The sequence below is a fragment of the Cnephaeus nilssonii genome (genome assembly GCF_951640355.1).
Source record: "Cnephaeus nilssonii genome assembly, chromosome: 1".
NCBI lineage: Eukaryota > Metazoa > Chordata > Mammalia > Chiroptera > Vespertilionidae > Cnephaeus > Cnephaeus nilssonii.
The window spans coordinates 26,035,797-26,052,525 of NC_137072.1; the positions used below are offsets into that span (position 1 = coordinate 26,035,797).

At 36.8% G+C, this 16,729-nt stretch overlaps 1 protein-coding gene across 1 annotated transcript in view; it reads left to right on the top strand.

Moving 5' to 3' along the window:
* Nucleotides 1-16,729, top strand: part of CUBN (cubilin) — a 324,986-nt gene that overhangs the window by 18,238 nt on the left and 290,019 nt on the right. Inside the window, exons 9-16 of the mRNA XM_079772268.1 lie at nucleotides 747-878; nucleotides 1,754-1,849; nucleotides 5,431-5,549; nucleotides 5,980-6,166; nucleotides 7,276-7,388; nucleotides 10,348-10,582; nucleotides 13,213-13,394; nucleotides 15,537-15,699. Coding sequence (XP_079628394.1) covers nucleotides 747-878; nucleotides 1,754-1,849; nucleotides 5,431-5,549; nucleotides 5,980-6,166; nucleotides 7,276-7,388; nucleotides 10,348-10,582; nucleotides 13,213-13,394; nucleotides 15,537-15,699 — 1,227 coding nt within the window. The remainder of the gene's footprint in view (nucleotides 1-746; nucleotides 879-1,753; nucleotides 1,850-5,430; nucleotides 5,550-5,979; nucleotides 6,167-7,275; nucleotides 7,389-10,347; nucleotides 10,583-13,212; nucleotides 13,395-15,536; nucleotides 15,700-16,729) is intronic.

Here is a 16,729-nt window from a genome sequence, read left to right on the forward strand (position 1 = left end):
ATTTCCCCACATTGGGATCACATTCTACATATTATCCTAAGATTTTGTATTTTCATTCGTTCCTTTCTATATGTGTGTGCATGTTATTAAAAATAGTTTGTAGAGAGACCAACCAAAGGACTTGTATGCATGCATGTAAGCATAACCAATGGACACAGACACCAGGGGGGTGAGGGTATGAGCAGGGGAGGAGGGCAATGGAGGGATAAGGACACATATGTAATACCAGTACCTTAATCAATAAATAAAAAAAATAAAAGAAATAGTTTGTAGAATTCAATGGAATAGATGAGTCATAATGTAATCAGCTATGCCCCTATTGACCACAGAGAGTTTTTTCCCCATTTAATGATGCTGCAATAGACACGTGCTTGCCTATTTCTTTATTTTATTCTTGCCTATTTCTCCATATACTGCCAGTTTTATCACTGTAGAATACATTTTAAGAAGTGGAATTGGTAGTCAAAAGGTATGTATTTTAAGAAATGCAACAAATACTGCTAGATCTCTTTCCAAATAGGTTTTATTAATTTAACTTCTGACTAACAGCATATAAGTGTACTCCTATTTGCTGAATTTGATTCTAAAAATTTAAAACAATTTTTGCCAACGTGATAGGTAGAGTATATCTCATTGAAATCTATAGTTCCTTATAGCTAAGCAGGTTTTTATATGTTTTTGACTATTTGCTTTTCTTCTTTGTTGACTCATCTATAGAGCTAACTTTTCAAATCTTATTTTCCTAGGCTGGCAAGGAAATGGATATGTTTGCCAAGATATCAATGAATGTGACATAAATAATGGCGGTTGTTCTGTGGCCCCACCTGTTGAGTGTGTGAATACACCTGGGTCTTCCCACTGTCAGGCCTGTCCTCCAGGTACTATACTAATTTTCTGATTCCATTACAGGCAAACTATACATTGAAAAACAGGATTTTTCCCCCTTCATTTTAAATATGACTTCTGTCCAAGGAGATAAACTGAACAGTCTGGAAACTTTTACTTAACTTTCGGATTCAGGGCACATTAGTACCAGCTGTATTATAAGAAAGAAGGAGAAAAATTTTGGATATCAAAGGACAACAAGCCTTTATTAAAAACTGAAATAGCTTACTGAGGTTATGCAGAATTTGAAAAAATGTCTCCGTGAATCACAGACCTATAGCTTCATTGTTCCCACAAATAATTTATTTTTATAATGTATACATGAAGTATTTTACATATAAAGTTTACTAAATAACAGGCCCGATGGTAGGCATGTAATACATGTTAGTTTTCTTTCTCTTCCGGAAAGGAGTCATTATTGCTATTCTCTAATCTAAATTGAGTTATTATCCAGGAAGTTCAACGAGTTCTAAGGGACTAACTGCAACACTGTGTGTTTCATTAACAGAAAACAACAGTACTTTGGACTTCTAGAATAATTTAGCTCTAAGATCATCAAGTCATTGTAATTAAAAAGTGTCAACTTTTTTAGTGTCAGCACTAAGTGTACCTTTTTAATTTTTCATATACCTTTTTAATTTTTTTTTATTTTGTAATTAGAAACAACCAAGAACATTGTTTATGAAACCAGGTTCCTAATTCTTGTACTTTTTCTTAATTATGAAATTTTGTTTATGACAATTCACATTTTCTGTTTGATGATAGAGGATCTCTGGTTGGTCTGTTCATGATATTTGATTCTCAGATTGGGAATCTTCTTGAATAGTCTTAACGTTGTTTGTCGTGCCCCTGCTCTTGCTGTGATCAGGGTACCAGGGCGATGGAAGAGTGTGCACACTCATAGACGTCTGCTCGGTCAATAACGGAGGCTGCCACCCACAGGCGTCATGCTCCTCAGGCCCAGGTAATGACTTAGCTCTCCCTCTGCTTTGGGTATTTTATTTTATTTATTTGTTTATTTATTTTATTTAATAAATCTTTATTGTTCAGATTATTACAATTGTTCCTCTTTTTTCCCCCCATAGCTCCCCTCCACCCGGTTCCCACCCCACCCTCTGCCCTTAACTCCCCCCCACTGTCCTCATCGATAGGTGTATGCTTTTTATCCAGTCTCTTCTCGCACCCCCGACACCCCTTTCCACCTGAGAATTTTCAGTCCACTTCCTTTCTATGCCCCTGATTCTATTATATTCACCAGTTTATTCTGTTCATCAGATTTTTAATTCACTTGATGTTTAGATTCACTTGTTGATAGATATGTATTTGTTGTTCATAATTTTTATCTTTACCTTTTTCTTCTTCTTCCTCTTCTTAAAGAATACCTTTCAGCATTTCATATAATACTGGTTTGATGGTGATGAACTCCTTTAGCTTTTTCTTATCTGTGAAGCTCTTTATCTGACCTTCAATTCTGAATGATAGCTTTGCTGGGTAGAGTAATCTTGGTTGTAGGTTCTTGCTATTCATCACTTTGAATATTTCTTGCCACTCCCGTCTGGCCTGCATAGTTTCTGTTGAGAAATCCGCTGACAGTCGTATGGGTGCTCTCTTGTAGGTAATTAACTGTTTTTCTCTTGCTGCTTTTAATATTCTCCCTTTGTCTTTTGCTCTTGGCATTTTAATTATGATGTGTCTTGGTGTGGTCCTCTTTGGATTCCTTTTGTTTGGGGTTTTGTGTGTGCTTCCTGGACTTGTAAGTCTATTTCTTTCACCAGGTGGGATAAGTTTTCAGTCATTATTTCTTCAAATAGGTTTTCAGTATCTTGCTCTCTCTCTTCTTCTGGCACCCCCATTATTCAGATGTTGGTACGCTTGAAGTTGTCCCAGAGGCTTCTTACACTACCTTCAAATTTTTGGATTCTTTTTTCTTTTTGCTTTTCCAGTTTAGTGTTTATTGCTTCTTTGTATTTCAAATCTTTGACTTGATTCTTGCGGTCCTCTAATCTGCTGTTGGATCTCTGTATAATATTTTTTATTTCAGTCAGTGTATGTTTAATTTCTAGTTGGTCCTTTTTCATATCCTTGAGGGTCTCGCTAAATTTATCGGCCTTTTCTAGGAAATTCTTGAAAAACCTTATAAACCTGGTTTTGAACTCTATATCCAGTCATTTGTTTTCCTCCATTTCTTTTGTTTGTTATCTGTTTCTTTGTCTCAGCATTTTCGCTGCTTCCCTGAGTTGGTAGGGTAGCTTTGTGTGCTAGGTGTCCTATATGGCCCAGTGGTTTGGCCTCCCCAGTTACCTGAGGTGGACACTCTTGGTGCACCCCTTTGTGGACTGTGTGTACAGCCTTGTTGTAGTTAAGTCTTGATTGTTGTTGGTATCACTGGGAGGAATTGACCTCCAGGCCAATTGGCTGTGAGGATCAGTTGTGTCTACGCCTGGAGAACTTCTGTGCTAGGGACAGCCTTATGGGACCAGACTTGCAAAATTGCAAAAGCCTCTGTGCTCAGCTTGGATGGGGCGGAGTCTCAGGGCTGAGCAGACAGTCTTGACTTTCTGTCAGTCCTGCCCTATGAGGCGCCTGGGTCTCAGTGACCCTCGGTAATTGCTGCAAGCACCTCTGAGAGAAAGCTGCCCTCGAGTTTCGCCCACTGCCAGACAGTCCAGTTTCTCCCCCAATGAATCTGTATTTCCAGATTCTTGCCCGGAACTGGAGTTCAGAGCAGTCGGGAGCTTCCAGTTTCCTCCAGCTAGAGAAAGCCTGCAGCATACTCAGCAGTCAGTCCTCTTTGCATGCACTTGTGTGCGCGCCTCCAGACCTCTGCCTTTCGCGGCTCCCCTGAGTTTCTGCCTAACAGTCCAGATTTCCCCCGTAAGAGTGTGGGTCCCCAGGGGCTCGCCTGGAACTGGGGTTCAGTGCAGTCGGGAGCTTCCGACTCCCTCCTGCTAGGGAAAGCCAGCAGCAACTTCAGCACTCAGTCTTCTCTGCGTGCACTCACGTGCGCGCCTCCAGACCCCTGTTCGCCGCAGCTCCCCCGAGTCTCTGAGTCTCTGTGTGCCTTTCTTTCTCTACCTGACAGTCCAGATTCCCCTCATATGAGCCTGGGTCCACAGGGTGTCGCCCGGAACTGGGATTCAGTGCAGTCGGAACTGGGGTTCAGTGCATTTGGGAGCTTCCTTCTCCATCCCACCAGAGAAAGCCAGCCAGGCACTCAGCCACCTTTCCTCTCTGCGCACCTGTCTCTGTACCTCAGCCCTTTGCAGCTCCTTTGATTCTCTGTGAGCTTTCCTCTTTCCTTTTAGTTGTAGAATTTCCACTCAGCCAGGTTTCCTGTGGTTCTAGATGATGTCCATTTTGTCTTTTAGTTGTAGTTTTGAAATTGTGCGAGGCAGCAGTTTAGGTGCTTACCTATGCCGTCATCTTGGTTTCTCTCACAAATTAAGATTTTGATTACTAATAATTAATGCTTTTCACATAGTACTGGCCATTGTTTCTATTTGTCCATGTCCTTTGTTCATCACTTTCTTATTGATTTGTAAAATTTCATTATGTATTGATGATATTACCTCATTATCTGTCTCATATTTTACATGTATTTTTCTTGGCATGTTGTTTTTATTTTTTCATTTTGTGGTGGAATTTTCTTTTTAGAAGTTCAAAAGTTTTATGTAGTCAAAATGGTAAGATATTTTCTTTTAAAGTCCCCACCCCCCCGCTCAGAATTTGTCCTTCCCTACCAAACAAACCTTTTAAAAATATTCAAGTACATGTTCTTTTATATTTTTATTTATTTTAAGCATTAAGACTTTGATCTTTTTAGGATTTATTCTTATCTATAGCATCAAATAGGGATCTACCTTGATACTTTTGTTCAAATGGGTGGCTGGCCCCAACTCCATATATTGAATAATCTTTTGCTATTTCAACATATCACTTTTATTTTTACCAACATGTCATATATATGCAAAGAATATGTATGTTATATATATACTTGTGATTATTAAAGAGTTTATTAATTGATTAACAGCATATTAAAGTGGTTAAGAGCTTGAGTTCTAGAAAAAGACTACTGGGATTTTGATTTTCCCTTGACTCCACCTTATTCTAGCTGTATCTTCATCTATAAGTGGGGATAATAATAATACCCACTTGAGAGGATTAAGTGAGTCAATATATGTACAATGCTTGCAATAGATACAATCATCATAAGAATACTCGTTTCTGCTGTCAACCCCTCCATGATGAGAAACTCCCCTTTTCCTTAGCGTACCTCACCCTTGTGCACAACTCAGGACCATGACATACAGGTCAGTGTCATCGTATATAAAGTATTAAAGACATGTATTGCCTTCCTTATTTTTAAGGTAAAAATAGGAAAATAAAGATTCTAGGGTATTCTCCTTACACCTTGTCTTGCCTGCCCCTAGAGATCTGCACACTTGAGTTGGAGGATTTCTTGTCTAGACAACAGAGCCTGAGTTTTGTTGCTGGGTCTGAGTTGAGCAGACCTGTATTTACACTTTCACTGTTATTTCTGAACAGGTTCCTTACCTTTCTGTACTTGTCTCCCGGGATATACTGGAAATGGTTATGGCCCAAATGGATGTGTGCAACTCAGTAATATTTGCCTGAGTCGCCCGTGTTTAAATGGACAATGCATTGTGAGTTCTTTATTCTTCCTGAGGAGAATGTACTTGAGAATAATTTTAGTTTCATATCTGTGCAATATGTTTTCTATGATTTATTACTTTTAAGATAATGATGAAACTTAAGATAAGGAACTGTCAATAACTCTGAGATGAAAGGTAAGTACTAATTTTAGTTCCCAGGAAAAACCAATGAGTTAATTTTTTTCACTTAGTGATTTACAAAGAAGTAAAACAATGCCTGCAGTTTGATCCAGGTAGATATAACTTATACTTATCAATCACCATTTAAATGAATGAATGCCAAGTTAGACCATTGAAAGCTGCTTGTGACTCAACATCTGCTGCATACATCATGTTGTTTAACTTGTCTTTATTATTTGGGTTGACTTGAGTTTATTGTCTATCCATTTGTTCTATGGCATTATGTTGTTTCTTTCCTTAGGATACAGTGTCTGGCTATCTTTGTAAGTGTGAACCGGGTTGGGCTGGTATCAACTGCACAGAAAACATCAATGAGTGTCTGAGCAACCCCTGTTTGAATGGGGGAACCTGTGTTGATGGCATTAATGCCTTCAGTTGTGAATGCACACGTTTCTGGACTGGATTTCTCTGCCACATTCCCCAGCAAGGTATGCTCAGCATTTCTTATACCACAGATGCTCACAGCTTAAATTTATCATCGTTTAATGAGTCCTCCTGCAGGTTCTTTCTTGTCTAATTGCTCCAATGCTTAGAACTAAGTGTTTCCTTGCAGAAATTGTATAGAATTGACAAGGTGGATCTATATCTTAATTTAAGCCAGAAGTGCCTTTTCCTCAAAGGAAAATTTTTCTGTTTGCATTATGTCCATTCTGAAAACAAAATATTATAGTTTTCTAAGAATGGGTTTTCTCTAAACCAGTCATTTAATTTCCCTAGAATATCCCACTTAATCATGTCACTCTTCTGCTCTAGAATACTATACTGGGCTCCCCATTGCCTGTTAAATAAATATTGGGACTGTTTTTCAATTCTCCTCTATAACCAGGCCTCATCCTATACCTATACTTATCATTAGTTCTCTAAAAGGACTCCTTTCAAGACAGACATCTTTCCTTACCTGACCCCATGCACTGCCATAAATATTTCTGCCTTGTTTCTTTATTCTAGATAGTCCTCTCTCAAATCTTTCCAAATTCTTTCTTTGCTTCCCAACGAAATGCATGTCATATTCAACCTCCACCAGAAAACCTCTTATAACTTCTCCACCCCTCCCTTATTACTCCTTATTCTGAATCAGCTTGTCTACCAAGGCTTCTCTGTGTGTTCAGGATGGTGGTAGACCCCATGAAAAAATAAAAAAGCATAAAATACTCTCAACACATATAATCTGCTTATCTTCTAGTTGAGGAGACAAAACTAATACAAAATGGCAGAGAATAAACAAGAACTAAAGATAAGAACTAAATTGTGTGGGGCCAAGTCAAAGGTCACAAAGGTAGAATGGGAGGCAGTGAGCATACAAAGGACATGGAAATTCATGGTGGAGATGAGGAGATGTGAACTAGACTTTGAACGAGAAGTGGGATTTGGGTAGATGCCCAAGGAAAAGGGGACAGGGGCAAAGAATGGTAGGACTTTTGTCTCTAATGTTAATTACTCAGACTTTTCTAAATGTTTCATCAGCAGGTTAGAGTTGCCTAGCCTCTTCCTCCACAGAGTCTCTGAAAAGCACAGTTCACCTTCTTTTCCTTTGCAGTCTGTGGGGGGTCCCTCTCAGGGGTGAACGGGAGCTTCAGCTATAAGAGCCCTGATGTTGGCTATGTTCATGACGTTAACTGCTTCTGGGTTGTCCGAACCGAAGAGAGAAAGGTAACTGTAGTGTCTCCTGTCTAATGTAGATTTCATTTATATATAGGCATATATATTATATAAAATACATATAGTGATAATTTATCAATCATATATTGAGGATTTACTAAATGTTGGGTTTTGGGCTAGGCCAGTGGTCGGCAAACTCATTAGTGAACAGAGCCAAATATCAACAGTACAATGATTGAAATTTCTTTTGAGAGCCAAATTTTTAAAATTAATCTTCTTCTAACGCCACTTCTTCAAAATAGACTCGCCTAGGTTGTGGTATTTTGTGGAAGAGCCACACTCAAGGGGCCAAAGAGCTGCATGTGGCTCGCTAGCCACAGTTTGCCGACCACGGGGCTAGGCAATTTAAGTGACTTTCTCTAACCTTACAGTAACTCTTCGAAATAAGGAATAATATCTACATTTTATATATGAGATAATGGAAACTAAGAGAAGCTAACTAATATTTTTAAAACACTCCTTAGCTGGTGATTGGACTAGTCAGATTTCAGTCAAGATTGTCTGTTTCCAAAGTCCATGTTTGCCCACTATGGATTATGCTCTACATGGTTTGGCTGGCAGCAAGTCAGTGATTTGTAAAGGCATGTTCTTACTGAGACAGTCATGTTTGAAGATCATCACTCAATAATGTTGATTATTATACAAAAATGGGAACTTCCATTAAGATGATTTTCTTGCCTGACCAATATGGCCCAGTGGTTGAGCATTGACCTATGAGCCAGGAGTCACAGTTCCATTTCTGGTCAGGGCACGTGCCTGGGTTGCAGACTTGATCCCCAGTAAGGGACATGTATGAGGCAGCTGATCAATGATTCTCTCTCATCATGGATGTTTCTATCTCTCTCTCCCTCTCCCTTCCTCTCTGAAATAAATAAAAATACATATATTGTTCAAAAAGATGATTTCCTTATTAGTGTTTTCTCTGGGCCACTGCAGGTGCCAGGGTTCGATGCTAATTGTTCCACAGATTATATCATTAACTCTCATAACCCAAACGAATTACATATATATCCTCATTTTACACATAATGAAATGGAGCCTAGAACAGTTGAGAAATTCGTCCAGGGGCATGTGGTTTTAAATGGCACATAGTCACTTGAACCCAGGCCATTCAACATCAATGACTCTGAACCTGAACCGCTGCAGGAACAATCTTCAAATTAAAATCTGAGCCTGAGGTGTTTAGTGCTTTTTTCTCCAGTATTTATTATTCAACTTTTCCAAATACTTATTCTTCAATCAACTCGTAGACTCATTGAAATAAAGTTATACTTCTGAATGGAGAAGGTTTCCCTTAAAATCCCATTAACTTTCCAGCAATATTATAGAGGTCATTGTATAAGGTCAGAAAACATCCCCCCACCCTTCCCCCTGGAAGAGGACCTGCTAACCCACAATAGAATAAACTCCAACATCAATTTCCCAGTGAGTATTTGATATGAATTTCCTTCTTTCCATTTAGTTTTCATGAATTCTATTTCCTGACGTTGAAAACATATTTTTTTTCAAAAAAATTATTTTGTGAAAAATTTTGATATTTTTATTTTCAATCTGTAAGAAAATTTATGCTGCTTTCTTGATTATTGTGATTCTATATCTTTTTATCTCCAACACAATTTACATAAAGGAGTAGAAAATTATGTACAAATCATGGACATTTATTTTATTTTTATTGAAATTGCTTCAAGGGAAAACCTTATGTAATGTTAGGTAACAGATCTTAAAAATATCCTAGTATAGAATTTCAAAAATATATTGATTTCCCTTTTCACTAGTTGAATACTGTTGTGGTTTTAGATTATAATAGAAATTAAACTCAACAGCCTTCTTTTGGTTGTTTGACTGTTTTAAGTGAGGTTGTCAATAGAAAATATTTTATACATGATTAACTATATTACTATGTTTTTCTGTATATTCCAACATCTTAACTTGGAGACACTGTGTTTATTCTCTCCTACTTGTATGCTTAGAACTCTTCATATTCCCTTTGCCCATTCTCTCCTCTTATTACTCATCTCTTGTGATGTGCGACCACGAAGACTTGCCGACTTTATACATGCCGATACCGTACCTACTCGGTCTGTACCCGAGGTTTTCAGTGTGGGCAGGGCATCAGGATCTGGTTGAAAGTTTCAGAGATTCCTAAGAACATCTGTGAGTGAGCTACAGGCTATTCGGGTGATCAAGATATAAATTCTTGTGAGTGGTAATATTAGTTAAATTTAATTTAAGGTAGATTTTTCCAATGTCTAATGTATTTTACTGATTTGGAAGCATTTGTTTAATGGACCTAAGAGTTTAATGAAATCTAGGTAAATATATTTCATTAATTCATGAATGACAACTCAAGGAATATAAAGTTTCAGTTATGCTAGATAAATACATTTTAGAGATATGCTGTACAGCATAGTGCCTATTGTTAACAATACAGTATTTTGCACTTCAAAATTTGTAAAGAGAATAGATTATGTACTTACCATAAAAAAATTTGAGAGAGAGAGAGAGAGAGAAGAAAGTTTTGAGAGGTGTTGGATATGTCTATCACATTGATTGTTGTAATGATATCACAGGTGTTTGCATATGTCCAAACTCATGAAATTTTACATTAAATATGTGCAGTTCTTTGTGTATCAATTATACCTCAATAAAGTTGTGAAATTATGTAATTAACATTAAGATTTTGGCATAGTTGTTTATGTATGTGGGGGAAAAAAGATGGAATTTTTACCTCACACCAAAAAAAAAAGATTTTTGATATATGTTGATATTAGTTGAAATATCACAAGTCGTTTAACAAATAGATTTTTCATATATATTTGTAGATAATTGTGAAATTTTAGATATATCTCTTAAAAGTGACTCACTGTAAATGCTTCCTAATTAGTGGGAGACACACTCTAGAATTAACATGGAAATGAAGAATAATATCTTGTGACCTTTATATTTTTAGGTGCTGCGTATCACTTTCACTTTTTTCCAGTTAGAATCAGTGAGCAACTGTCCACATGAGTTTCTTCAGATTCACGATGGAGATTCCTCTGCAGCATTTCAGCTTGGAAGGTTCTGTGGCTCCAGTACCCCACATGAACTCCTCAGCAGTGACAATGCTCTCTACTTTCATTTCTATTCTGAACATTTAAGAAATGAGAGAGGCTTTACAATAAGATGGGAAACACAGCAACCAGGTAAGTGTAAATATGGAGTACAATAAAGCAAAATCTTGAGCTTATTAATTTTTTAATCAATATTAATCTTTTTGATACATTAAATATTTGGAGACCCAGTGTTATATAATACTAGAGGTCTGGTGCACGAATTCATGCACCGGTGGGGTCCCTCGGCTTGGCCTGCGCCCTCTGGCAATCCGAGGGGGATGTTGGAGAACTGGTTTTGGCTCAATCCCCGCAGGCCAGGCCCGAGGACCCCACCGGTGCACAAATCCATGCACCGGGCCTCTAGCATGCATATAAGACCTTTGATTAATCTCTTCCTGTTCTCTCCCCTCCCCCTTCCCTCTGGGATTCATCAATCTATTCCATGTTTCCATGCCTGTGCATTGAGTGTCTGCCCCCTGGTGGTCAGTGTGTGTCATAGCTACTGTTTGAACGGTCACTTAGGCTTTTATATATATAGATTTTTATAATTACTTTTATATCAAATAAATCTACATGAATTTGTATTTGATTTTGTTTTCAGAGATAATAAAATATTGATGAAATGGAAGATTTAAAAAAACATTAGTCTTAATGAATCCCTTCTGAAATTACTGAGCAGAATTTTTATAAGCTCAACTAGTAAATTATTGCAAAGATGTTAGTGAGGACACTGACCTCTCCTTCACTGAGTATTCCTTGTCTTAATGACTATTTGATAATTTGTTTTTATTGTATTTTTGTTTTAGTTGTATTTTTGTTTTAGTGGTGTATTTAAAAAATTTACTGAGATTTTTTAAACACACAAAAGTAGAAAAAACATATCAAAACTCCAATTCATTTATCAGTAAATCTGTGGAACTATTTCTGGAATTTCTCAGTTTTTCTATTGGTCTATTTGTCTACCCATGTGCTACATTGGCTGAGTTACTGAAGCTTGAAGTCTGGTTGTGTAAATCCTCTAACTTTGTTCTTTTAAAATATGCTAGGTTCTTTACATTTCCATGTAAATGTTAGCATCAATTTTCCCCAACAGTCTGTTGGGATTTTGTTGGCATTGCATTGAATCTATAATCATTTGGGAAAGTAATGACTTTTTTAAAATTCAGATCCTATCAATTCATGAACTTGGACTATATATTTGTTTAGTTTTCTTTTAATTTGTCTTAGTAGTGGTTTATGATTCCAGTGTTTACTTATTTCACATCTTTTGTTATTTCTTCCTAGATATTTGATATTTTATTATGTTAAATGACATTATTTTTCTAAGATTTCATTTTCCATTAGTTGTTAGTATATTTGTATTTGCCTTATTATGAATGAGGTTGAATATCTTTTCATATATAATGTTAAAGGGTATTTGAATTTTTTCAGTGAACTCTATTTATATCACAATTTTTATAAAAGCTCTTCAGATATTAGGAATATTATTTTTTTATATTATATATTGCATTTTCCCAGTTTGCCATTAACATTTCACTCTGCTTATGATATTTTAATTTTTTTACCCATATGATAATGTTTTAAGTACTAAGTTTTGAAAAAGTCTCTTCCTCTGAGCAACTGTGATGTTTTCTCATCAGAAACAATGAGAATCATGTAACTTAATTTGTTTCTCTTTTTGTCTCCAAAGCAATTTTTTTTGTCTGAATAACCTGCATAACTATGTAAATCTCATATCTTGCATATCTGAAATGTCATCTTCATTTGTTATTTTCTAATTTTTATTTAGTGTTTTTATTTTTTTATTTCGCAGTAGCACTTTTCATAAGCCACCATAGGTTTTCTGTTAAATAAATGTGTGTATTAATAAAGAAAAGATTCCTCCCGTCATTGATAAACAACTTTATGGGGCTGATGAGGTTTAGTGCAGATGGTGAAGTGGGTGTCAGAAAGCCTGGCCCAGTCCTTCACTCACTCCATCCCTGGGCAAGTGGCTCAACCACTATAGATATTTGAATTTCTCTCTTTTTAAAAAGTATATATTTTTATTGATTTCAAAGAGGAAGGGAGAGAGAGATAGAAACATCAATGATGAGAGAGAATCATTGATTGGCTGCCTCCTGCACGCCCCCTACGGGGTCAAGCCCGCAATCCGAGCATGTGGCCTTGACCAGAATTGAACTCAGGACCCTTCAGTCCACAGGCCGACACTCTATCCACTGAGCCAAACCAGCTAGGGTGATATTTGATTTTCTTCACTTATAAAATTAATATTTAGATAAACTATATCATAATGCTAGGAAACCTCATATAAAAATTATGTAGTGCTTAACTATCCTAACGTATAAAATGATCTGGTTTGTAGAAAGACATAGGAACTGACAGAATTTCTACAAGTTGAAGAGTTGAAGTGAACTTATCAGTCTGTTATTTGTCCCTCAGACAGTGTAGCACTGTGTTTTAAGCCATATAGCACCATATGATGGTTGATAAGTATAAAGCTCAATACATGGGTGATTCGTTTATTTATAAATTGGTACTTCTAGGTTTATAACTTTATCAAACTGGAAAACCGAAAGTCTTGTTTAATTTAAGGGGGTGTCTGAAACTACACATAGTTATTTAAATGAATCTTGGCTTCCCACAGCAAGGACTATGGTAATTCTACATGAATTATAACTTGTACACAAATGTAAAGTTATTTTTTCTCCTTATTTTAGAATGTGGAGGTATACTGACTGGTACTTACGGTTCTATTAAGTCTCCGGGGTATCCTGGAAACTATCCCCCAGGAAGAGATTGTGTCTGGAGAGTTATAACCAGTCCTGGCCTTCTGATAACATTCGCTTTTGGGACCTTAAGTCTGGAGCACCATGATGATTGCAGCAAAGATTATCTTGAGGTAAACAATTGTATTTAGATAGAAGTTCTTATGGTATAATTAGGACACAAGAAACTATAGTTTGGTGATGCCCATGGATGACCACAATTTATTAGCAGCTGTTGGATGTGTTGTTCAATAGGCAGCCAATGTCGAAGTCTTGCTAAGTCCTTAGTATTAATTGTGCCAGATTGTTACTTCTTCTGAGTCCCAGTTGAATCTGGGAAAGAGACTGCCTTGCTTGCTCCTGTCCTTTCCTAGAAGCCCAGTGCCCGTGGGGATGGCAGAATTAATGAGATAATCACTAAGTAATGGCTATCTTCTCCAATGCAGATTCCTATCTTCAGTTGTTTGTGGTAAACTGTTAAGGTATTTCACAAATTGACCATGGTGTTCCATGAAGAAATTTAATAGCCATTGTGTTGAAATGAAATGATAGAGGATGAGCCTGGCTGGGATAATATAGTCACTGGGAGGAACAGAGTCAGCCTGTGTCCCTCCTGTTTACCATTAGTAAAAGATTAATATAAGGAAAAAGAAAAGGCTATTATAGTCCAATGCAATATGCATACAGGTACATAAAAATGTGTGCTCTCTACTGTAGACTGAAATATCATTGAGAAGATTCTGTTCTTAGGTTGTTCCTGTCTTTTCACCATAAGTCTCAGTACCTCTTGCAGTAGGGATAAAATATAATATGCTTTTCCAAGTCCATTAGAGGAGAATGTAACACTATGGAATTATTCATAAAGGACTGAAGGGTGTGGATGTCAAACAGGGATCTCCAAAAGTTAAAGTCATTAGTAATTTAGCTGTTGTCATGGATTTGAAACCTTGGGAATGACTGGAAGATCTACCTAACTCTCCCTGGAAAATTTCATCAAGACAATCTTTTGAATATTGACATTAAAGCGAACTTTCTTGAAATTAGTTTTCAATAAATTCCATCAAATTAATATTAGAAGCATTTTTTCACTTCTACATATTAATTCAGATATAAAGTTAATAGAAAGTATCAATCACTGACAATATTTAAATGTCTCTCATTTCTCAACAAGCAATAATATTTAAGGAATGAATTAAATATAGGAATAAAGTCATGCTGCCCTATAGCTTTGCTGACAATAGTAAAAGTAATTGGAATGGACAAAATTACATTGTGCCTAGATGAGAATTCTTCTTTGATACCTTGGTGTTCTATGTAGTATAGAATTTGCAATTGGAATACATGATATTTAATAGGTTAAAAACCAACAATTAAAATGATTTGATTTCTAAGCCCACATAGTCATTTTATGCTACTTACTAGTAATCACTATTAAAGTTGCACTTTTTAAATTTCATTAATCTATCTTTCTGTTGTGTCTAATCTGACTTTACTTCCTTTCCCCTTCTGATTCTCCCAGATACCTAGACCAAGCTGTAAATTAACTGACACTGCTGGTATTCTTTCTCCTATTTTCTATGTGTATATTTATTTCCTTTTTCTAGATTACCAGGGGCTCATAATTTCCAAACAAATAACTAGGGAGAAAACCTAGGAAAGAAAACATTGAGATTAGTAACATCAAGAGAAAAATTCAAAGTGTAAGTCCAGCCTCTGAATTGAAATTGAGACAGAAGATAAGGCATCAGGGATAATGGGAGAAGGAGACTACCCTTTACTGATCCCCAAGCTTGTGTTAGCTATGTATTTGAAAGGAGAGTGTTAAGCTAAGGAAAATAAGCCAGTCAGAGAAAGACAAGTATCACACAATCTCACTCATATGTGGAATCTAATGAACAAAATAGATCCAGAGATATAGAAGCATGGAACAGACTGACAAATCTCTGAGGGAAGGTGAGGGTAGCGGGGAGAGATTAACCAAAGAATGTGTATGCATATATGCATAACCCATGGACACAGAAAATAATGTGGGGAAGGCCTGGGGGGAGGGCAGGGTGGAGTCAATGGGGAAAAAAAAAGGGGGAAATCTGTAACAATAAATGTAAATTAAAAATAAAATAAAATGCAAAAGATTAAAACAAACAAAAAATAAATAAAAACACCTCCCAGAGCCATTACTTTTAAATGATGGATTATCTGAAATTAATGTCCAAAATGATTTGGTTTGTTAGAATATGACCATTAGAGCTTAATGATCAGTTTTGTTGTGGTTTTAGATCCGAGATGGCCCTTTGAGTCAGGATCCTGTTCTTGGGAAATTCTGCACCACTCTGTCTGTCCCTCCACTCCAGACGACAGGTCCCTTTGCCAGAGTTCACTTTCATTCAGACGACCAGGTTAATGACCAAGGCTTCTATATCACCTATGTAACATCACCTTGTAAGTAACCTGGTAATTGGGAGCTTAATATGAGTGTGAAGGACATGTTATGCTTATAGCTGGGTTTGGTTTTTTTTTTGTTTTTTTTTTGTTTTTTTTAGTGTGATACTGCAGATGACTTACCTTCTTAGACTAATAATATGTGTTTATAAACATTTCTGTCATAGTTCCAGAATTTTCTTTATCTTCCCAATGTTCTATTATTAATGCCACAATACCCCTCTGTTCCTAAATTATGGGGTCCATATCATGGTAACTATGTGTCAGGCACCTAAAATTAAATAATTTACACTTGAGTTCCCTGGCTATTATTCAGATTTGTTGTGAGATGTTGTTCATGAAATGCAGTCTATCTTGAATTATGTCAGGTTTATAGCTAGTCTGCCTTTAATTTGCATTGATACCTTAACACCCTGGTCGGCAAACTGCGGCTCGCGAGCCACATGCGGCTCTTTGGCCCCTTGAGTTTTTAGCCAAGGCCAGCATAGGAGTACCCTAATTAAGTTAATAACAATGTACCTACCTATATAGTTTAAGTTTAAAAATTTGGCTCTCAAAAGAAATTTCAATCGTTGTACTGTTGATATTTGGCTCTGTTGACTAATGAGTTTGCCGACCACTGCCTTAACACAAAGCAACAAGCCAACAAAAAAACGATGAAATGCTCTATGATTTTTATTTTAGGGCTGTAAAGGATTTTGTTCTTTTTAAATTATTATTGATTTCAGAGAGAGAAAGGGAAAGGGACAGAGGGATAGAAACATCAATGATGAGCTCACAACCCGGGCATGTGCCCTGACCGAGAATCAAACCATGACCTCCTAGTTCATGCGTCAATGATCAACCACGAAGCCACACTGGCTGGGCAAGGATTTTGTTCTTAACATACATCATTGTGCCTTGATGAGAATTCACAGGAAAAACATTGTTTAGGTCTCAATATCAGGAAACTAACAATGACCATCTTTTTACTGGTCCCCTTTCTCCATTTACTTTGCTTCAGGCAGAATGTGCTGCTGCCCTTCTGTAA